The sequence below is a fragment of the Athene noctua genome, chromosome 15 (genome assembly GCF_965140245.1).
Source record: "Athene noctua chromosome 15, bAthNoc1.hap1.1, whole genome shotgun sequence".
NCBI classification, from domain to species: domain Eukaryota; kingdom Metazoa; phylum Chordata; class Aves; order Strigiformes; family Strigidae; genus Athene; species Athene noctua.
The window spans coordinates 4,616,969-4,640,174 of NC_134051.1; the positions used below are offsets into that span (position 1 = coordinate 4,616,969).

General features: G+C 56.6%; 1 protein-coding gene across 1 annotated transcript; it reads left to right on the top strand.

Moving 5' to 3' along the window:
• The first annotated feature begins 1,841 nt into the window (after positions 1-1,841).
• On the top strand, positions 1,842-4,572 carry MSRB1 (methionine sulfoxide reductase B1). The gene is made up of 5 exons (XM_074919113.1): positions 1,842-1,961; positions 2,576-2,718; positions 2,832-2,946; positions 3,402-3,429; positions 4,259-4,572. Exons 1-5 carry the CDS (start codon positions 1,907-1,909, stop codon positions 4,314-4,316), a joined length of 399 nt encoding a protein of 132 aa, XP_074775214.1. The 5' UTR covers positions 1,842-1,906; the 3' UTR covers positions 4,317-4,572.
• The last annotated feature ends 18,634 nt before the right edge of the window (positions 4,573-23,206 follow it).

The following is a 23,206-nucleotide window of genomic DNA, read 5'->3' on the forward strand; positions in this document are numbered from 1 at the left end:
ACCTTTGTGTCCCCCGTGGTGTGGCCCTGGCAGCTCTGGGGAGAGCTCTCAGCCCTGGTTTCACCCAGATGCAGTGCTGGGGAAGGACCCAACCACTTCCCCCATTTATTTCATTCGTGCAGGCACTGCTTCACCCTCTAAATTCTGGCCAGCAGCAGGCGTCCGGGTGGACGATGCTGCTGAGGTGCAGGGTCCCAGTGGCGGGTGGAGCTCCCACCACTGGCTGAAAATCTGCACCCCAAAGGTGTACACGGCCCTTGAGTCTATCTGGAACCCTTCCTGACACCCCACTGGTCTAATCTCAGTGGACCGTAAGGGAGACGCTTTCAAAACAGTACGCCACCCGTTCTCCGTGCGGTGACACGGCGCGTCCTCGGCTCCCCCCCACCCCACGGTGCTGCAGTGAGAGCCCCTTCCTCCCTTTGCCTGGGCGCCTGCCATGAATCCCCAATCCCTGGGGTTGGAGCAGGGAGCTCAGCCTGCCCGAGATGAAAGCCTGACCTAATTCAAACCGGCAGCATCCAGCGGGCAGGAGCATCGCCAGCGCTGGCCCCACGCCGGGGGTTTCCACGCTGGGCCCAGCCCTGGGGTGAGCTCATGGCTGATGGACACGTCCATCGGCGCTGGGGAGCCGCGACCCATCCAAGGGCTTTGCTGGGGGCTGCAGGGCTCCGGCAGCAGGACTGGCTCCTCGGGACAGTCCCCGGCTTCTCTCCAAAGGCTGCCGGTGTTTTTGTTCTTGCACCAAGGATGGTGCGATTTCCATGAGAGCCCACCGAGTGAGGACTCATCCAAGGGTCCTCAGAGAAAACGAGGGAAGAGACTTGTGGTGGTTTTTTTTAGGGGGGAAGGAAAAGGAAACCGCATGCAGCTCATCCCCTCCTGGAGCCTGCCAAGGAGCCGGCTGCCTGCGGTTCACCTTCAAAGCCCTTACCTTGCCAGGCGCCGGCCTGCTGCCTCCTCCTTCTCGGGGAGCCCCATGCACCCCACGAGGGGACACAGCTCAGCCCCCCCGTCGCCTCCCCGCAGGGTCCCCACGGGTGACCCCCTGGGTCCTGGGGTGGCGGGACGGGTGGTCCCCGCTGAGCCTGCACCCACACCCCATCCACCGGGACCCTGGGGGGTGCGTGGGGAGGGTGGGGGGAACCCCCGGTTTGTCCCAAGAGCCGCCCAACCTCCATCACCCACCGCGGGCAGCGCTGCCGGTACCTGGGCCAGGTCCCGGTGAGCCGGGGAAGGGTCGGTCCTGGTGTGGGAGAAGGACAAGCGGTCCCGGTGCTGCCGGGAGACGGACTGGTCCCAGTGCTGGGGAGAACTGGTGGTGGAGCCGGGGGGACGGTGACCGCAGGGTCAGTCCCGGTGCCGGGGGAGGAGCAGACCCTGTGCCGGGGTAAAAGAGCCGCTGCTGAAGGAGGCCAGCCGGTCCCGGTGCCAGGATCCAAGGACTGGTGTCGGTGCCGGGAGAGGAGGGTCGGTGCGGGTGCCGGCGCCGGGGGTGAGCAGCCGGTGCTGGAGGCGGAAGGTCCGTCCTGGACCCGCTGCCGGCTGCGGGTGACCGGTGCAGGGCCGGAGCTCACCCCGCTCCAACCGGCGGTACCGGAGCATCCGCAGGACCGCGCCGGATCCCCGCTCCGCCCCGCGCGCCCCCGCTCCCGCAGCCCGGCGGGGCCGCCCCCTCCTCCCCGCGGGAGACGCTGGCGGGGGGTGGCGGGGCCCGGACGGGGGTTTCCGGGGGACCCCCCCACACCCCTCTGCTCCCCGGGCACCGGGACCCCCCGCCCCGTCCCCGGTACCGCCCGCGCCGCAGCGCCCCCTGCCGGCCCCGGGGCGGCGCCGCGGCGGCGGAGAGGCGGGGCCGGGGCGGGGCCGGGGCGGGCGGAACCGGGCCGGGGCGGCGGGGGCAGCCATGTCCTTCTGCTCCTTCCTCGGGGGCGAGGTGTTCAAGGATCACTTCCAGCCGGGTGAGCGGGGCCGGGGGCGCTGGGGGGGGTTCTCCGGGGGGGCTGTAGGGTCCCTGGGGGGGTCTGGGGGATCCCTCTCTCCCCCCACCCCCCCCGCGGTGGGGAGGGCACCCCCGAAAAGGCTGAATCCCCCCGGGTGAGTGGGGGGGGGAATCCTTCCCGCGGGGCATCCTCCACCCGTGGGAGCCAGGATGGGGGGATCCTCTCTGGGGTCCGTGTTGGGGGACCCCTGCGACTGGAACCGGGGGGGGGTAATCCTGCCTGCAAAGGTGGGTCTGGGGGGGTGGGGGTGCCCCTCTAGGGCCCCCCTGGGGGGATCCTGTCCTGCGGGGTGTAGAGGAGCCTCTATAGGGGATGTGGCTCCTTTCCCTCCTCCCAAAAGCTCCCACTCGCCTGCGCGGCCCGGGGGGGTCCGGCAGCAGCTGGCAGTGGCCCACGCGAGCAAAGTCCAGCGTGGGTGGGTGTCCCACGTCACCCGGCTGACGTGTCCCCACCGCTAACCCCCCTGCCTCCACCCCCCGATGCCCAGCAATCGCTGCTGCGAGGCGGTGGAGGAGCGGGGCCGGGGGGCTGCCCCCCAGCACTGACCCCTCTTCTCCTGCCGCCCTCCCCAGGCATCTACGTCTGCGCCAAGTGTGGCCATGAGCTCTTCTCCAGCCGTGCCAAGTACGAGCACTCGTCCCCGTGGCCAGCCTTCACCGAGACCGTCCGCGAGGACAGCGTGTCCAAGCGCAAGGAGCGGCCGGGGGCTTTAAAGGTGCCGATTCCGAAACTTTTTGGGGTGTCACAAAGCCCACGGGCTTTTTTTCTCATGAGCCTGCCTGCTGAGGCAGAGCGCTTGCTGTCCAACCCTCTCCTTGGCCTTTCTAGGTGTCTTGTGGCAAGTGTGGCAACGGGCTTGGCCACGAATTCCTCAACGATGGGCCGAAGAGGGGGCAGTCCCGCTTCTGAATATTCAGCAGCTCGCTGAAGTTCGTCCCGAAAGGTAAAGGCTGCGGTTTGGCAGCTGTGTCAGCCCGCAGTTATTTTTGGGGAAGCTGCTGATGGCTGGGCCACGCCATCTGCGATAGGCTGTGCTCGGCAGGGCGTAGCTGGCCCTGCAGATAAGCCAAGGAGCCACTAAAAAAATCTCACGTGCGTCAGTCTGAGATTTGGGGAGCTCTGAATATTGCAGCTGCCCTACGGGCGGGGAGCGGGTCTGTGGAGAAGGGCAGGGCTTCTCGCCCTTGCGGTTGTCGTGCTGTTTGCTTCCCCTGAGTCACAAAAAGGCTTTGGGAGGCCAAGTTCAGGGCAGCACCCCAGCCACAACTTCCTGTCCCGCTCGTCAGGCTGCGATGTTTGCGAGATGCTAGTTGCAGGTAGAAAAATAACCGTATAAAAGGGACTGGTGGTTCTGGAGCAAGAAACACAAGCCCCAATTTTTCCTCCCTTTCTTCTAAGGCAAAGCAGAAAACGACCTGAAGGAGAAGTAAGCGAGCTGCTCTACTTGGCACACTGCTCTTGGGCTGATCCTGCGTTCACACCTTGGGGTGCACCGTCCGGCCAAGGGGGCACCAGGAGCAAGAGAAACCCCAAAGCAGCTCTCGGTGTCCCCGGGCCGGTTCCCTCTCAGGGCTGCTGATTCAGGATCCCGGGAGGAGCATGGGGGAGGCGAGGGGAAAATGTGGTTGCTGAAGCTCCGTGCTTGCTGGGTGGTGAGGGGTATCACGTGAGGGTGTTTCACATGAACTGGGGTGCTGCAAAGGCTACAGCTCTTCATTTTACCCACCCTTACCCCCTCTCCAACTATCTGTTCTCCCTGGCATCCTGGCCTCTGCTGGCGAGTCCTTTAGGCTTTGCCCACGAGCAGCCTGTGGGCGGTCGGTCCCACCTCTCCTGAGCTCTGGGATGGTTTTGCTCTTGGCTTCAACTGAGCCAGGACACTGTCCAGATCACAGCCAGGAGGGGCCGATTCTGCCCTGGCACCGCTGCAATCCAGAGTCACTCCACTGGCATTTCCAGGGTGTAACGCTGGATTAGTTGAGGTCAGTCCGGGTTAATCCCTGGTGCTATTCTGGGCTGGGGTCATGGTATGAATTGCCCTATATAAACCCTTCCAGGGTGCTAGGGGAAGGATGATTTTATGATCCCACTTGACAGCATTCACGTATTTTACCCCTCTACCCATCCTGCACACAGTAGAGACAATTCTAGATTTCCCATGTCCTCTGGGCTTGATCTTGACTCGGCCTTACACCAGATTTATCACTGTGCTATAAACTCCAGTGGCACTAACGGTTCCTCCTTGCTCTACGCAGGTGCAAGGGAGGCCAGCGTCAGGCTCACAGGCTGCACTTTGCACAACTCAGGCTTTAGGAATCACGTCTGCATTCCCTCTGTGCTCGGAAGGGTGTGACACTGATTTCTCCTTAATTCAGCCTCTGATTTGTGGCCTTCCTCCCTGTCCCCACACCAATCCTCCTATTTGAAATCAATACACAAGGATTTTTGAAGGTGGCAAAACCTTTTTGCTGACCCCGTGGGTCCAGCTCGTTACCTGGAGCTCACTGCTGGTCTTGTACCTCTTTCAATACTGAAAATAAAGCACTGATTCACTGTGTTGGAGAAATAACCTCTTTTTTTTTTTTTTTAAAAAAAAAAAAAAGCACTGTTCATGGCACCCTGGTGCATCTGTCTTGGGATTCCTTCCCTGCTCGGTTGCCCAGTTTTAGGTGGGGAGTCTGCGCCGGTGGTGGGGTGCATGCGAGGCAAATACAAATGCAGGTACAAATTCTGTGCCTCCAAAGCCCCAACCAGAAAGCTGAGAGCAGATTTCATCTGATGCTTCTGTCTCCGGCCATGAACCCGCATCACTGGGTGTGAACACACAGTGTCTGGCATCCGGCCTGGTCTCGTAACCCAAAGGGTTGGCCTGAGGTTGGTGTGTGTGGTTTTATCCTGTGCCTGAGGTTGGTGTGTGTGGTTTTATCCTGTGCCTGAGGTTGGTGTGGTGTGTGGTTTTATCCTGTGCCTGAGGTTGGTGTGTGTGGTTTTACCCTGTATCTGCTACTGTTACCCCAGGTTTTGCCACGTGAAAGGGGGATGCTGGTCTATTTGGAGGCCTTTGGGCCTTCCTGGGGTCAAAACTTTCACTGAGGAAAGTTTCCTTTTCTTTCCAGTTAGTGTTTTTGCCCAACTGAAGCTGGTTTTAGCTTGTTTCATAGTATGTCCCTGGTGTTAACAGGATTTTCTGAGCAGAAAGGATCTGAGTTTTAGCAGTGTCTCAATATTTTCCTCCGTGAAGCTGCCTGCAACATTGGAAGCTATACAACCCTTGTCTGCCTCTCAGAGGTCTCTGCCCTGACAGGGTTGGATAGCAGGTTCATGGAGACTGGAGACTTGAGCTGAGCTTTGCTGAACTCCAGTTCCCTCCTCTGAGAGGGTAAAGTCTGCTCTGGAGCACAAGAGCCAGCACCACGTCTCCCTCCTGCTGTGCCGCTGGCCCGTGGCATCGCCCTCACTGCCTTCCTCGTGCGCAGGACGACCTTCAGCTCTAATTACTAATTAGGTTCCAAGCTGAAGGTTCAAGCTGCTTTTCGACCGATTAATCCCCTGCTCTGCTGCTTTGCCCTTGGCCTGGCGACCTCCACGTAAGCCTGGGAGGGCAGGAGCTGCCCCTTTGCTTCCCACCCTGGACCATCCATCCCTCCTGCCCCGCTGCCCCTCGCCTGGCGCCGGGAGGTATTTTTGGCATGGTTTCCGTTGAGATGCTGCGGTGGCAGGAAACCTCCTTGGGAATGCCAGCAGCGAGGGGATGGCAGCGGTTCCTCCCACTCGTGGGCTGTCCTACACCGTGGGGGGACACAGCCACGCTTCCATGCTGAGTTGCAGTTCGTGGACTCAGGCACGGGAGGGTGCAAGTGCTTTTCCTAACCCTTCCCCAGACGTTGAAGGGAAGGAAGGATGCTGCTGGGGTGGGCTGGGGATGCACAAGATCCACCCTTGCAGCAGCAAGAAGGAAAATTACCCAGGATGGTATAAATACGGATGGAAATTTATCCTGGAAATCTGTCCGGAGCTGGGATTTTGGCAGGGGTGTTAAAGACCTGAGGCTGGAGTGACCTGGTGCTGAGGGTGCAGGATGTGACCCCGCAGAGGCAAATCCCATCCCTGCCCCTTCCCAGCTCCGCTGAGCACCCCCAGCCATCCCGGGCTCCGTGGGGTCCCTCGTCCTTCCCCAGACCTCTGTGGGTGCTCATGGTAGGAGACTGGCTCTGTGGCACCGGGCATCCCCATCGCCACAGCTGCGCTGTGGCCAGTCCTTCCCCTCTGCCATTCATCCTCGTTTTATTATTACACTAATGACAATTCTGGCTTAATAAGAGGATTTTGCTTAGTTGGGCAAAAGCGGCTCCACATCAGCGACACGGGTTTAATGATAGAAATTGAATTACGTTACCAGGCCAACGCAAACTTCCTTGGTTGTTTAAAAAATCATTAATTTCCTCTGCCATAGCCTCCAGCTGACCTCCCTTTTTAATTTTTTAATTTTCTTATTCGCATGCCATGGAGAGGACCTGCCTCTTTGACCCTCCTTGGGATGGCTCCAGTGGACAGCAAAGCGGCCAGAGCACAGCAAGATTTAGATTAATTCTCCTAATAAAGACGACAAGCCCTATAGAAATTACGTTATGCAAGGAAAAAGAAAATGACCTGGAGGCATTAGGAAGCTCTAATTACCGTTACTCCTTGGAGCCAGCACTGCGGGAGGGGTGAGCCAGCTGGTCAGGCAGCCCTCTGCCTGCACCCGGCTGCTTTTACCTGAAATTTTCACTCATATTTCAAGCAGACTTAGTGGCCTCGGAGGGATGGCTCCTTCTTTTCTACTTGTGTTGGTTTATTTAATTTTACCCTTTGATCAACAGTTTTTCCCACTCCAGCTGAGCCCACAGGCTCCCCCGTGCCAGCAGGTCCGTGGACATGGTGGCACAGAAAGGGTGGGAAGCTGTGTCTGGCTGTAAACATGCACCGAGTCCCCAGAGCAGCACTTTTGGGGTTTTACACATTGGGACATCCCTTGGGGCAGGGAGCACAGCCTGATTTGGGGTGCTCTTGCACAGTCTGGTCCCATCAAATGGGCGCTTTCAGCCCCAGCCATGACCCTGAGCTGTGCCAGAGTCCTGCCCTGGTGATGGGCTCTGAAGCATCCGTTTGCTTAAAAGGAATTATTTGAATTCCTTTTGGGGCACTAAGGGCTGGAGCTGCTTTTGTGTCAATTACAGAAAATAAAGTGATGGTAATTAAAAAACTGCTACACAACCCTGATTTCTCCGAGACGTGCAGGGCTGTCAAGGGGTGAGGTGCCTCTCCATTGCCTGGCTCAGCCCCTCCATCCCGGGAGCATACCTGTCCCTCAGCACATCCAGCAACAGCTGGAGAAAATTAAAAGCTTATTCCACTTCATTCACCGATAATAACTTCATCTCTCCCTATTTTGGGCTGCCTTCCACCCTGAGACGCCGCTCGCCGGGCAATCGCTGACCTCGTTCCTGGGGTTTGTTTAATCCGGCTGAACCTCCCAAACCTATGGGAGGAAATTATGGGAGGTGGGGAAATTTGTTTTCAGTTTGTGGTGTGTTAATTAGGGAGATAATGACTGGAAACATTCAGAGCAAGTCTGAGCGTGCTGGAAAAATGTTTGGCCCAAGGAAAATTTACTTTTTTTTTTTTCTTCCAGGCTGTTGAGATCTGACTTTTTAAGGCAATTAGTGAGGGTTTATTTGTTAATCAGTCATACTTGTATGCTTGCTTTGGGGTCTTATCTCATGCTCCCAAGTGCACATCGCTTTTAATCATGATCTTCATTTCTGATGTGGGAGATACCTGTCCTAGGCCGGCTGTGCGTGCCGTGGTGCAGGCACGCTCCTGCGCTCGGCTGTGCCAGGGCATGGTGTGGACTGGCGTGTGCTGCCCTTCACAGAATCACAGAATCATCATCTAGGTTGGAAAAGACTTTGTAGATCATCCAGTCCAACCATTAACCTTCCCATGCCCAAAGAGCTGTGACTACCCCAGGCTCCATCCCCAGCCCAAGCGCATCCCATTTTTGGGGGTGGCTTCCCTGCATGGATCTTCCCGAGTCTGCCCAGGAAGGGACTTAATCACCCCCACCCAAAACCCCATCCCATGCTGTGGGTGCGGACAGAACCAGTGCCAGGCGTGTGGATGCCCACAGCACTCCTGCCCTCCCTGTGCCCTGGCATCGAGATGGATGAACCGTCCCCAAAAACACATCACCCCCCTGGCCCTGGGGAAAGATCCCACCAGGGAAAGATGCTCCAGGCTGTGCTGGCATTGGTCCAGCCCTGAACCAGCATCAGTCCCAGCCCTGTGAGCATCAGTCCAGCGCCGTGGCTGCCCCGATGGGCCACGACCCGAAAACCCACCAGTGGTGGTGGGCGATGCCCGGCCGGGGTTCTCCTCTCTGCGATCTCGTGGCACGTGCTTTTAAGCGATACGCTTTACTGTCTACGATAGTGATTTGTTGCTTGTAAAACCACTGTGATTAACTACAGTTTAGCCTCCTGGTTTCATGTCTTATCATGTTTCATCTCACACAAAAGACATTTACAGTCTATTTTCAACTTCAAAGCAAATGCTTCTTGCATGAGCATTAAGGAAGGCAAATATTTAAGCAGAACCTGTATGGTATTAGCGTCTCTTGATGTTCCCTGCTGAGTGAGGATTGATGGCTGCCTCTAAAGGCAGGTTTTTCCTATTGTTTTATGCACCAGTGATTAATATTTCATGTTCCCACCGTTATATATTTGCTGGCGGGCACTGGCCTACCCTGACAGTGCTTTCTTCATGTCTTACATGTCCAGCTTTTATGCACTTCAGTATAGGAAGTGTGACTCTTGGCAGGGTCCTTTGGTCTTATTGAAGCCTCCTGCCTGAGGTATTTTGAATTAAGTTCATCTTGATGGCGTTAGGGCTGAAGGCATGTTCTCCTTCTCCACCGATACCTCTGTCCTGCCCCTTCACAGTTCTCTGCCCCAACCCAGCCCCCTTCACTGCCCCAAATTTCAGACCCCCCCTGCCTGGCCCTGCACCTGCCTGGATGGGGACAGTGGGGACGGCACTGCGGGCACTGGATCCTGCAGCAGCAAGAGGGTGAGGCTGGATCCTGCCCTATGGGAGCCCTGCAGAGATATGGGCCGGGGCGAGAAGCTGCTCCCATGGCTGGAACCCTGCTCTGCTCAGTGCCTACGCGGCGCCAGCATCTGCCTGAGCCCGTCTCGGCACTACCATCACCACCTGGCACCGCTCGTGCTGCCCCAGTGGGGTTTCTGCGGGAGAAATGCAACGTTTGGCTGGACTCACCAGCACTTCCATGCTTCAACCCCTGAAAAAAAACCCCAAGTTTCCCAGCCAGCCTTGTCAGGGCAGGATGAAAATAGCCCAGGACCAAATTCCTCTGCTTTGAACACGATGACACACTGGCGTGCATTTGTCTGAACACTAAACATATTAAGACCAGGAACTGTAAGGGACGGCTCTGCTTATCATCCAGCTCGGAGTTAATATAATTCAATTAGCATGAACAGTAAATATAGCTCGTTTTAATTTAGATGTAGGGGTTGCTGTGGCTTGATCCTTTAATTTCAGGAGTAGGGGAGCTGTGGGAGGACTGCCAAGAATTTCTGCAAAACTCACATTTTCTCCAGGGCCATGGGCTCTTGCTCCGGGTGCTCTGCAGTGGTGGCACGAGGCCACCTCTGAGGAGCCTGGGCGCTTGGCGAGTGGCACCCGGTGAGGGGCTTCTTGGAGGGGCTGGGAGGATACAGCGGTGTTGAACTGCACCGTTATTAGATGCAAAATAGAGTGGAAAGCCACCAGGAGGGAATAAGTGGTGCAGCCTATTTAAGGAGCTCGGGAGAGACACTGGAGACATGTGTCTTCAGGGCTGCGCTGCATTCTTTGGAGATTATTTTAAATGCGTGCATCTTTTCTGCATCACAGTCTATCTTTGTTCCTCTCTGACGTCTTGAGCCGGGGCTGGTATTTTATGGCCATGGCTGTGCCTGCCAGCACCACGACAGCTCTGCTGGAAATTAACTTTTCTGCGCTTTAAAAAAAAAAAATGTCACAGGCATAAAATTCAAAGTAAGAGCTCAAACTAGTTAATCTCAGACTAATTTAAGCTGCTGGTTCCAGCAGGTGAAGTATCGAGGCTCTGACAGGGATGTAACGCAGGCAGGAGGTGCTGCATCTCCCGGCCATGCCCCGTGTCTGTCCGTCTGTCCAGGCGTGGGGGCACGGCACACTGCACAGCACATCTCCCTGCCCTCTGTCTGCATGAGCTAACCCTGACTGTGGTGCTTTCCATCCGCCCACCCCGGATGGCAGGACAGAAACCGGGTGGCAGGTGCTTTTCCCGGGAAGTCTGCCTTGAAGGGAGCGGGGTTTGTGGGTGCAAGCGTGCACAAGCACGCACGAGGTGAGGTCGGTGACGGGTCACGGCTAATGAAGCTCCTTCTCTGCTGGCTGGGCCAAGAGGAGTGTTTTCTATCATCTCTCCTGACATTACCGCATAACTTAGATTGCACTTAATTAAAATAGCTCATTTAACTGATGGCTCCTAAAATGTAATACTGGGGATTGTCCGCTTTTCCTGTCCAGCCCACACACGGCACAGGGATGGCAACAACCGGCACGACCTCTCTGGCGGGATGTGGGGGAGACAGCCGGGGACTGGCGGCCTGTGCTGCTCTGCTCTGGTGGTGCTTGGATGGAAACAGGCACCGAGGGGTCGTGGATTTGATGCTGAAAGAGCTTTTGAACCTCCTGGGTCAGCTGGTACGTGGGGGATCTGACCCTGCCCGTCCCCCAGCTCATCCACGAAGTGAGGCAGAGACCAGCAGCCCCCCGAGCTGGTCTGGTTTGTCCCATCACCCTACAGTGCTGTGGGATGGGAGCTGGAGGCTTTGCTGGTGCTGTGGTGGGCTTGGCCTCAGCCACGCTTCCCATCCTCTATCGCATTGCAAAAATGCCCTTATCTTTATCCACTTCTCAGGGTCCATCAGGCTGTCTCCCTGTCTGTTTAAGGCTCACTGTAATTAATGACCTGCAAAAAAAATCAGCCTCAGTTTGAGCAATGGTCAAACTTACCCTTTCCCATCCCTTCTAGGACTGGCACTGACTGCTGGGCACAGAAAGCTCAGCCCTGCTAGTCCCATTGCTTTGCAGAGCTGGAAGCATCACTCGGGGATGTGCCGGACTCACTGGTGCATGGGCCTGTGCTGGAGCTGGGCATGAGCCTGCAGGGTCCTGGCTGCTGGGAGCCCTGCAGAAATAGGGTACCGTGGGCCTGATCCTGCCTGCACAGCTGATGGGCAGGGGTGGGAAGCACAGGGCAGAGCTGGGTCAGGAGACTCTGATGGGGCTGAGCTGCTCCACCTGGCTCAGGTGTCACCCAGAGCAGGGTTTAAAGGAGGGAGCAGCCAGGCCTGGCCTCTCCCAGGATGAGCTGGGCTGTGGTTTGGGGCAGAGGCTGCTTGGAGGCCTCTGTCAATGCTGTCACCGCCCAGATCCTCCAGGTGGAGGTTGCTGGAGTCAGCAGGAGCAAACCCTCTGCGTGATGGCCCTGTTTGGTGAGGGGATGCTGACCACAGCAATTACCCAAGGCCCGACTGAAATGTCTGAGCTGCATTCTCCTCTTCCATATTTTATTGTGTATTTAAAAAACTGAACAATAGATGTCGCATAAATGCTAATAAACATCAGAATGAAACATTGGCTGTGGGGTGGGAGCTGCTGTGTGGAGCCCCCAGTCTGGGTGGTGGATCATGGGGGCGCCGCCCGGTGGGGTTCCCTCACCCCCTGCCCCAAACACACCCACAGCCCCTAATGAACGCCCTGTTTTGGGGGTGCACGAGTCTTCCAGAGAGCTGTGAGCCCAACCAGGTCTCTGCTGGGAAACTTCACTCCTGCTGCTTGTGTCCATCCTGGTGGGACCCATGCGGACGGTGATGGGCTGCCAGGGGAGCCAGAGGCTTTGGAAGGGGGGGGGTCCAGCTCTCAGCAGGGTTTCCCATGGGAAGGAGTGGTCCCGCGGGCTCTTTTTGAGGGGTTTTCCCTCTGGAGTGCCATGGTTGGAGCTGTCTGTGGAGCACGTCCCCGAGCTCTTGTGCTCCCCAGGGCTGGAGGAGGCTCCTCGCAAAGCTGGGTCACTGCTGCCACACGGACAGGACAGGGATACAGTTTCCTGTTTGGTTTTTTGTTTGTTTTTTTTTTTTTTTTTTCCCCACTTGCCTAGATCCAGTTTAGCCTGGAGGTACAGTTTTTATGGGGGGAAAAAACAAACCAATGACTGAATATTCCCACGTACCTGGGCTCCCCGAGGCAGCGCTCTGCATGCCGCAGACCCTCCCGGCGGTGCCCAGCGCCGCGGTGGCGGCACAGATGTGTTGAGGCACCCGGCTGGAGCCAGGGCAGCCTCCCATGTGTGTGCTGGGCTTTCTGTGCACGGGTGTTTGCACAATGGGTGACGATAAGCCCAGAGCATTTCTTATTTCTGAGGGATTTGCTGGGAGCTGGGCTCCCTGCAAGGGGCAAACGCGAGGTGAACGCCTCTGCCTCGGTGCAGATTAAACTGGGGGAAATAACGAAAGGCAGTAATCTGCCAATACATGCTGAAGGGCGAGACGGATCGTGTCTTCAATTATAGCTGCTCACGTGCGTGAGTCGCCAAAATATGCAAGGTATTCGTTTAATTTCTCCATTTGAGGCCAGCACGGTGTCCTGATACTTATCAAACTCGTGGCTTGGATGTAGTCTCTGGGGAGGAAATGTGCTCTCACAAACAGCTCGTGTCAAGCCAAGGCACTGCTTAACTCTCCAAAACTGAGCCCGAATTGAACCTGTATGTGGGTGGGTCACTGTTGGAGCAGGATTGTTTTTACCTGGTGTTGTGCAGGATGTGAATTTCTGCTTTGCATGACATCAGCAGGGGCAGATTTTGAATCCTGGTGTCCCAGGGAGGTGGGAGCACCCACAGGGAGCTGTGGCCACCCAGAGCTCAGTCTCAGCCAGGTCTCGAGTGCCTCTTCATGCTTGCTGGGCTGTCCCCAGCATTCTGGGGACGGGCTGTGGCTGGTGCCGGAGGTCCCGCTCCGCCGCTGGCACTGCTGCCCTGCTCTCCCTCGGGAGCTGCTACAGAGCTGGCCTGGTGCCCACCGGCAGAGCTCTGGCTGCAGGGCTCCAGCCCATGGGAAAGGTTAAATGACTGCAAACCATAAAGAAGTCTGTAAAATTAGTGGCTAATTAGCAGCGACTGCAGCGTACGTCATACCACGCTGCTGCTCCATGCGGGGACGGGTGCACGTGTGACACTTTGTTCCCCAGCCTGAAACATTTTTGTTTGCTTGCAGCCCAGAGCTACCCTCTTGTAATTGCAAAATTAGGGCAAAACAAGCGATTTGTTGCTACAAATGATATGAGCAAATGGAAATACCGCTCATCAGAGCTCTGGCAACGTGGATATCTGCCTCATGGTGCTGCTGTCAGCAGGAGGGGAAAGGGTGCCCAGTGAGATCGTGGCCGTGTCTGCGCTTCCCGGGCAGGGCTGGCACTGCTTGGCCCAGGCGTTGGCAAAAACAGGCCAGAGCTCAGGATCCTGCTCCATGTGCGGAGCACAGCGTGTAGTGATGGTCGGACACAGGCTGGAACCGGGGCTGGTGCGGAGTCTGGTGTCCTCTGCCACAAAATCTCTTGTCCCCTGCTGCTGCACAGTGGGATGGGCTGGCACAGTCCCCAGTAAAAGCTCCCACTGCTGCTGCATTGCTGCTGGTGATGCTGGTTGGTGTTACTAGTTGGTGAATTTTCAGGGTTGATATTTTCCCTTCCCTCTGTTCTGGCTGCAGGCAGCCCTAAGCTGGGCAGCCGAGCTGAAGACTGCAAAGCATTTGCCATAGAATCTGAAGAATTTGGAGTGAAACCCCCAAAGAAATTAAGGACAGATGGGTTACTGGGGGAAAAAAAGAAACCCAAATTCCTTCTGCCTCTCGGTGCCTGCCTCTGAGGCAGCCCCTTGTCCCCACTGTGGCTCTGTGCTGGCCACGGGGCTAGTTGGGCATCCTCCTGCATGCCAGGCGAGCCACTGCAGGACACCATCACCTCTGCCCCCGGGATGATGCCAAGCAGGGAGCGGGGGTGATGCCTCTGCAGCAGCCAGGGCCATCCCCGCTCTCTGCCCACAGCTGATCCTCGCTGATTCCCTGGCAGTGGCCCAGTAAGGACTCGGGGCTTCCTCTGAAGAGCCCCCACGGTCCCATCATGCAGCGGAGCAGAGTCCCCGGCAAAGCATCAGCTCCTGGAGAGGAGCAATGCGCAGTGGGAGACACATGGCAAGAATTAACCTCCTCTTCCCTAATTATGAGCTCCAGGGAAAAGCCAAACCCACCTGCTACAGTGGCTGGTGCTGCCCGGGGTGTGACCCCCATCCCCACACCCACGATTATGGGCCAAATTTCCCAGGATTAGGAACATTCTTCTTGGGCTGGTGCTGGCACACTGCCGGGTGCCACGTCAGCCCCAACACCTGTGTGCTGACTTCAACACCTCAAATATTTCTGATGCAACTTTTTTTTTTTTCCTTGTAAAGCAAGCTCAATGCTGTCGAACGCGTTAATGGGTAGAAACGAAGCGTAATTGTTCCTTTGTGTAAAATCAGTCAGTAGAATACTGGCGGCCTGGCTGCGAAACTGGGACTGCAAACAGGTAGTGGTGTGATCCATCCTGGCTTTGCTCCGTGTTTGCTCGGAGAACAAACCTTCTGCGAGAGCTGCTCGTGCAAGGAAAATCAACAAGATCCTCTTCCCACAGAGGGGCAGAGAAAGGAGGGTTGGGAAATGGCGTGTCTTTTCCTCTCTGAAGGTGCTGTGGATAATTGCTGTTGTGTAGGGCTAATTTTATTATGGTCTGTTTGATATTTTCCCATATGCCAAGCTGTGGTAAACGACATCCAGATGAAGCCAACGCTGGCACAGCCATGGCTGGGCTGGGGAGGAGGAGTATGTGCGGATGCAGGGCTCCAGATGCAAACAATAAGGCCAATGGATCTTGATTTCATCTGTCAAGTAATTGGGCTGGAAGTCTGTGCATGCTAATGACTCCACATCAAGCGGCTCGGTGCTCAGATGTGACCCATCCCGCTCCGTGGGGAGAGCGGGGGGCTGCAGCCTGTGGTGGCCGTGATGAATATCCCCCAGATGTTACCCCGTAGGGGAAGCGAGACCCACATGTATGTTATTAATAATGCCAAAGATCTGAGGTTAAAAATGACCACGGGGCGTTCACATGAGCCTGGGGATGGTGGGTCCCGTGGGCTGGTCCTGCTGTGGGGGGCAGCAGGAGACAGGCTGGGGGGGCCTGGCCCCACACTCCAGCTCTGCGCCTGGTGCTGCATGGGGTGGGTGAGCACTATCGGGGCTCCCAGCACCCAAGTGCCCCCTAGCACCCTCTGGGGCAGCCCTGTCTGCTTTGGGGAGGCAGAGGATGCTCCAAGGAGCTCCAAAAGTTGTGAGACTTAAAGATGGGGATGACACGGGGGAGAGGGATGCAGGGATGCCCTGGAAGGCACAGCCAGGGCAGAGCTACCAGGCTCATCCTAGCCACACTTCACCTCCAAGGTGTGATCCTAAAGCCTATTCCCAGCATTCTGGGTTTTTAGCTGTTGTTTCTCTTGCTGTTTAATCTGAGCTCAGAAGTTGGGTCAGGTGGTGGGTGAGACCCAAGGCGAGGATGTACATCACCACGTGCCAGTGGCTGCAGGGAGGGTGCTGCAGCCCAGCAAGCTGGTGGGGATGCTCCTGGTGAGGGCTGTTGGCTCTCCCCTTCCCCGTGGGGCTGCGGGGGTTCATCCGTGAAGTCTCCACAGGGGCAGGGGCTGGTGCTGTTGGGATGTGCTTGGCAGGAGGTGTCTGGGTGGATGAGCCGGTGCTGGGGACGGGCAATTCTGTCACTCTGCAGCTGACCCCCATGGGTGTGCGTGGGACCATGGCCTGGGCAGTGACAGGAGAGTCCTGGAGCACAAGCACCTAAATATTCAGATGGAGCTTTGAGGCATGGGATGCTGGTGGGTACCACGTGGAGTGGTGATGGTCCGAGGGCCCCTGGGGCAGCTCTCCTTGCCAGTGGAGCTCTCGGGCTGATGAGCCTCAAGTTACCGGCAGCTTCGGTCCCGGCTTCATCTCTCCCAGACGCGGCAGAGCCTGGGTGATTTGCCTGAAAGCTCCTGTCATCGGCCCGGCTCCAGACAAAGCCCCAGCTCCTTCCCACAGAGCCGGCAAGGGCTGACCTGCCTTTTTGGGGAGGGGATGGAGGCCCATGGGGTCACGCAGCACATGTGGGTGCCTGTGCTATAGGAACCAGATGCCTACTGTCCCCAGGAAAAGGGATCCTCACCACTAAGAGGCTTTTGTCTCTAAATGGGGCTTTTCCCCCAATGTTTTCCCCTGCTGTGCATGACCTGGGAAGGGGCCGGAGTACCAGGAGGCAGGATCCGAATGCTATTGAAGCGCGTGGGCAAGTGCTTGCAGTCCCCCAGCACCTGCAGTTTATTGGTGCGGGAGGTATTGCAGCCCCAGGGCTGCGGGAACGTGAGCGTACCCTGCGCCCTCTCCCATTTTGGAGGCTTTCCAACCTTTCCCGGCTGATTACTTCAGCATGTGCAGTGCAGATGATGAGAGATGAGCGGGATCGGCCCTTGCCTGCTGGGCGAGGACCCTGCCCTCGCGCTGGCGGGAGCTCCCGGCACGCAGCCGTGCTCCCTGCTGCTCCGTTCCACTCGCCTCTCCTCGCTCCCGGGTGAGACCCAAAGTCTTGCCGGAAAGTGAGTAGTTTTCACCCGGAAAGCAGGGTCGTGGTGCTCTTGGCATGTGCAGCTCTGGCGTGACCTGCTGGCTGCACGGGCTTTGATTTGGCAGCTGTAATTCATGAGTGCACATGATGCATGCCACTATTTGGGGGAATGAGAGTATTAGCTCGTTATGTTCATTACCCAATTCATTATCTGTTCATTAGCTGTTCTTAATGGTGCAATATTTTGCTGTCGTAGGGATTTTGCAGAATTAAGACTGGAATAGACAATGAAAACAGACAAAGAAAATGCATTACTCCTACATAAGACTTAAATACTGCTGGCGGGGCTGCTTGGGAAGTGGAGTCTGTGTGATGCTGGTGGCCGCCCAGCATCAACCGCAGGATGCAGGGAGAGCTCGGGGCTGGCCCAGGGAGCGGGACCATCCCCGTCTTGTGGGGGCTGAAAGTTAAGATTCTGACCCAAACTGGCAGCCTGATCCCTCTGCTACTACTGAAAAACTTCTGAAATTCAGGTTTTATTGCATTAAGCTCTGGAATCCGCATTGCCTGCAGCAGAGGGGCAGGTTTTGCTGGGGGCCGGGGGCACAGCTGGCCAGGGTTTGATCAGTGGTTTTGCCTCCCCCTTTAACACCACTTTATTTTTTTCCCCTTTTTCCAAAACCCAACCAAATGCATGACAGAAGGACACTTGGGATCCTGCCTCCCTCCTCGTTGGCAGCAGGGAGCCTTTTGAACTCTGCTTTTTCCCCTCCATCCATTTGAGACATTTTCTTTAAAACTTCGCTTTGTGTTATTGCTCGGCTCTGCTCCAGATGTTCCAATTCCCGATCCCACACCTTCCTCTCCCTTTGGCCACCGAATATTTGGCTGAACCAGAGCCAAATGAAAGCTACCCCCACCTGTGCATGGAATTAGCAGCGGGCATGCCAGAGCTTCATAGACTCATAAATGTGGCCATCTGCGCCCGGTGACATTATTTTTTAAAGGCAAACAAGCAAAACAACCCCCTACCCCCAAATGGTTTTGAGGTTGGGTTTTTTTTTAGGTTTGTTTTTTTTTTTTCAAAAAAAGAGGAAACTTGTAAACTGATTTGCTTGAAAAAAGCTAGTTCCCACAGCGATCGGGCGCAGCGGCGCAGAGCTCGCGGTGAGGATGCGCCCCAGCTGCGCCGGCTCGCTGCTTGATTGGGAACAGCTCTGCGCACTTACCACCCAATTTTTGCGAGTGTTTAGGATATAATTCTCCAGCTCTGCCCTCCAAGGCGACAAGCTGGGTCTGTCTTTTACGGCACAGAGCAGGCCCTGCCTGCCCGGCGTGTGGGAGAGCTCAGCTGGGCTCCAGCAGCCCTCCCGGCTTTCTTGGGTGGGTCTGGCACCGTGGGACCAGGAGAGCGGGCTCGGGGCTGGCACCCCGTGCTTGCCACCATCATTTTGTGGGGTGCTGGTGCGCCTTCAGGCTCCTCGGTTCCACACCAGTGCTGTCCCAGTGCCTTTGGCAGAGCTGGCAGCCCCCAACCCAGCAGCAAAGAGGGAAATGCAACAGGAGCATGACCCAGATGGAGTCAGCTCCATTTTTAGGCTAAAAAAGTGAGATGAAACTATGCGGCAACCCTATTGCTAGCCTGTTGTTGATGCATTTTAAAAAAGAAATGAGCAACTTCAGTGTGATGTGTTGTGTTAGCTGCCAAACTGGCCCTGTCCTAGCCATGTTGCTACCAGAGGTGGTGGGTTTGGGGCTGCCCCTGGTGCCGGCGGTGCTGTGGGTCAGGACTCACTTGCTGTGGCCAGGAGAAGTTCCCCTGTATTTGCCTCCTCCCTCGGAGCTGAATTGAGGCTGCATATCCCCCCCACCCCAACCCAAATGGGATGATGCTATTGATTTAGACCTGCAAATAAGCACCGGGTGGTGAAACACCCGGCAGAACAAATACCCGTGTTCCCATACATATTGATGGGCTGCACAGAGCCTTCATTGGGATGCTTCCAAGCACATTAGAGAGATGTCTGTTTGGCATGTAATTAACTCTAAATGAGATCAGCAATGAACACATAATTATGCTTCTACTGAATTACTGAGCTTGTAAAGAGCAGGTAAGCAGTTGTTGAGATACCCCGGGCTGGTCAGTCAACTGCTTCTTGTGCAGATTGACGTAGCAGACAGGCAGAAGTAACTGTGGGGATTTGAGGGGTGTCAGAGAGGCTCATAACGAGGGGCTGGTGGCGGGATCTGAGAGCTTGCTCCCTCCCTGCCTGAGAAAGGCAAAGGAGCCATCAGCTCATCCTTGGGTCACGACTCTGGTAACCTCACAAGGACTTTGCCACCTCCGCAGCACTGAACCCATGATTTCTGGGCTGCAAATCTTCCGAAATACCCATCAGGGTGCTGGTCACCGCACTGAAAGTCCTGCTCCATCTGTGGGCTGCTGCTGGGCAGGCTCCGTGCTGCCGGCTTCGGCGGCAGCCACCAGGCAGCTACAAGCTGTGAGGTTTCACTGTCTGGCTGCGTGGCATCGCCTGGCTCCTTCAAAAAGGGACTTTCTCAGCTGGAAATGGCCTTCTTGCCCCATACATCTAACCAGGATCAAGAAATCCCTCTGCTTCCACAGACCTGTGTGACCAGATGCTGGCTAGGAGCAAATTAAACATTAAAAAAGCACCTTTGCTTTTGCGCCTCCTCCTCGTCCCTGTAATTTTTCACTCCCAGGATGATATGAAACTGTTGTCACTCTGCGTCCTAGTCCAGGAGGGCATCAATAAAGGAATAATGGCAGCCAGCCCGAGTTTGTGTTTGCATGGGAAATGAGAAGGGAAGCGGGGCCAAGGCGGAGCTGGGACGCTGTGTGGAGGATGTCTGAGCGCTCTGGATGGCACAGCTGATAGCTGGTGTCCCGGGGACAGCGGTTTGGTTACCAAAGGGCTGTCTCTGATACTCTGCAGCTCTGCCTACTCTAATAAAAATCGCACATTTCATGTATATTATTTTTTAAATTGAAGCTTTAAAAAAACCAGTGGGTTTTGGCTGCTTTATCCCCTTATTGGGATTATTTAAATCAAAAGCAGAAATAGGGGGAAAGCTCCTTTTGTAACTCCAGCTGGCTGGGAGCCAGCCCTGTCTGTGCTGCGGGGAGCAGGCAGCGCTCCCCGGGCCGGTGCGGAGGCAGAGGGCAGTGGGGTGGGTGGGGGTCCCGTGGCTGGGGAGGCTGTTGCCCCAAAACGCTGTTACGAGAATAAGGTGGAGCTGTTGAACCCACATCCCTCTCCGGCTGACGGAGGGAGCAGAGACCTGCAAGCGCCAAGGGTCTGGGAAAAGTCATGTCCTGTCTTCAGTGCTGCGAGCACCAGTTTTTGCTTTCTGTGAAATGCCATCGCTGTTCGGCCGCCGGCACCGCTGCGGGACAGGACCTTGTGCTGTGCAGCCCTGTCCTGTCATCCCGTGGGGAGATTTTGCAGGGCTGCAGCCAGCGCCTGGCACTGGGACATCGCTTCCCTGCTGAAACCCTCGCTCCCAGGATGATGCTCCCATCTCAAGATGGGCTGGAGAGCGGCTTTGCTGTGGTCCACGCAGCCTCTGCTTGGCTCAGCCCCCAAATCCCAGCGGAAGATGGGCTGGAGCGGGGAGCTAATGTGGCTGAACATCCTGGCAGTGACAGGGGACAGGACAGTTGTTGGAGCTGGTGGGTGTTTTTGTTGTGCAAACGCCTCACCTCCTCCCCGAGCAGGTCTGTCTCCAGCTCGCTGGTTTGCTATAGCTACGGGCAATTTTCTGTGTTCAAGTTTTGCAAAACCATATTAAGAAAAATCTCGCCCTGGTGCTGCTGGCTCTCCTCCAGGCTGGAAATTGCATTCCCCTGCTTGAAATTCCTCCCGGAGTTTCAGATGGAGAATGTACAACTTCACTTTCCATCTTGAGCTGCTGTCACACATTTTAATAACAGGGGCTGTGCTACACCCCAGAGGTGGCCGCACGCCAGGATTTTGAAGCGAACCCGTTGGAGCGGTTGCGGTGAGGGTTTGGACGGCTGCGAAGGCGCTGGAGCCGCGGCTCAGCCCCCGCCCTGGCCCTTCCTGCCCCCCCCAGCCCAGCTCAGCCTCTTGGACCAGGACGGAGTTTGTGGGTTCATTTTTCATCCTCTGTGTGAGTGCGGTGATGAGTTTGTCGGTGTTTCCTCTGCACCAGGTGATGGGAAACCCAGACCGGAGGGGATCGGCTCTGTTTGCTGCACCACAGTGCCCATGGTCCCAAATGGAGAGAGACACAGTTCATTCCTCCTTCATGCTCAGTGGACCCTGGTGAGCTCAAGAAAAGCCCTCATGGTCCCATCTGGGTTTCTCCCTCTACAAAACCTGCCTCTCCCCACTGAAAGGACTAGAGCAAATCCCCCCACAACATTACATTGAGGATGTTTGGGTTTGGGTTTTTTTTCAGTAGCCAGTGGATAAACCTCAAATTTTGGCAGGTCTCTGGGCAAAGGCTTGCTAACGTCACAGGCCAGCTGAGCTGGGTGACAAGGGGTGGTCTTCACTGAGACCCTGGAGGGGACTATGGAGGGGTAGCACTGTCAGGGATCATGGTGGCATCCCCTATCCAGATGCCCCCAGGGCCCCAGCTCCTGGTGGGGACTGCAGGTTGGAGATCCCAACCCCTTGGCTGGAGGGGCTGTGCTGCTTTAGGGATGGTCACAGGGTGGCTCTTCCAGCGAGTGTCACTGTGCCTGGTGCTCGGGCACCCCATCCCCTGTGGTACCCACATCCCTGGGGACGGGGACACCTGAATCCCCGGGGAAGGGAATGGGCTTTGCCTCCCCTGGCTGCAGGCGCTGGTTTGCCTCTCACTGAGCTCCCTTTTATGGCTTGCTCTTTGAACCCAAGGAGTTGTGCTGTATTTGTAAAACACACTGCCGTAATCAGGGAAACAGCCTTCCTAATTGGATTGGAACGGCCTGGAGTAATTGGCTGTTTGGGAGCAGCCGTTTCGAATCAAGCTGTGTGCGCCTTAATAAGTTTGCTCGCCTTTATCAGCTTGGCAAACTCTGCTGTGGAGGTGACCTGTTAAATGATCTCCCGTGTTTCTAAAGCATTTTTCATCCCCACTGATCCCTTGAGCCCTTTTCTTTCTTTCTTTGTAAAAACAAACTTTGGGAAATCCCAGAGCACCCACACTGTGGCTCCTGCCTGCCTGCTGTGGTGGGCAGAGGGGAGGTTTCTGGAGGAGGGGCTGGGCTGTGATGCTAGGGTGGTTCTTTGGGATGCTTTAGCTCGTTATTCAGGGTTCCATCCTGCTCGGATCTGCTGGTTTTGGGGTAGGGGAAAGGATGGACAAGGAGAGCATCGAGCTGATGTGATGCTGTACTGATACTGTTCTGTTTGGCCCTTGGCAGGGCTTGTCACTTGGCTGGCCTGGATCAGGCACAAACCTCACCCGCTTTGGGACCAAAATTTCAGCTCACGGTGGGAACAGCTAATCTCTCTGCTCTGGGTGAGCCCCGGGATGGGGCACGGGAAGTTTTGGGGATGGTGGCCCTGGGAACCTGCTCCATCCCAGTGCTGACCCACCCCAGGGGAGGCTGGCAGGTACAGCCCTGCGCTGGGAGAGCAGAGGGCAATGCACAGGGCTGGAGGGAGCCTTTTCCCCCCAAAAAAACCTAATTCAAACCACACATATGTGTACAACTGCTTCTGGCATCGGGCTCTCACTGCTGGGCAGACACACGGTGCTTTCAGATGGTCACCAGACATTTCCAACTGCCACAAGATCTGCCATGGCAAGCTCCAGCCCCCGGACCCGCAGCCCCCCGCGTGGCAGGGGGTATTTGCAGCCTGGCTGGGAAGTTGCACACCACCATTGCTGGCCGGGGACCCCCAGCTGCCTGCCCCATGCCAGTGAGGAGGGGACGTGGGGTGCCAGGCAGAGCAGCTGGCTCCACAGGACCTGGGTGCACCCCTCAGAGCGGTGCTTCCCCACACGGGGGTCCCTGCTCACCCCCTCAGAAGCTGCAGCGGCAGCACCCGGGTGGTTTGGAAGAACTCACAGAACTCACATCACCACTGCCCCAGTCAAGCTGGGCAGGGCAGGTGGCAGCTTACAGCCATCCCCAGCGCTGGGGAGCACCCAGGCAGGCAGCCCCCGCCAGCCCGGGGACCCCCACAGCCAGCCGGGCTGGTCTGTCGCCAATGAAGGTGGCCCTGAGGCAAAATCTGGCCTTTGTATGGATGGAGCATCCCCATCACTGAGCATCCCGCAGACTGGGCCACCGCCTGCTGCTCCCTGGTACCTCCGGTGAGCCTGGCAGCTTCAGGCCTCTCTGCTGCTCTATTTTCTCCTTTTGCTGCTCACCTGGCAGTGCCGGGGGTCACAGCCATGGGAGCTCCCGGCCAGCTCGGATG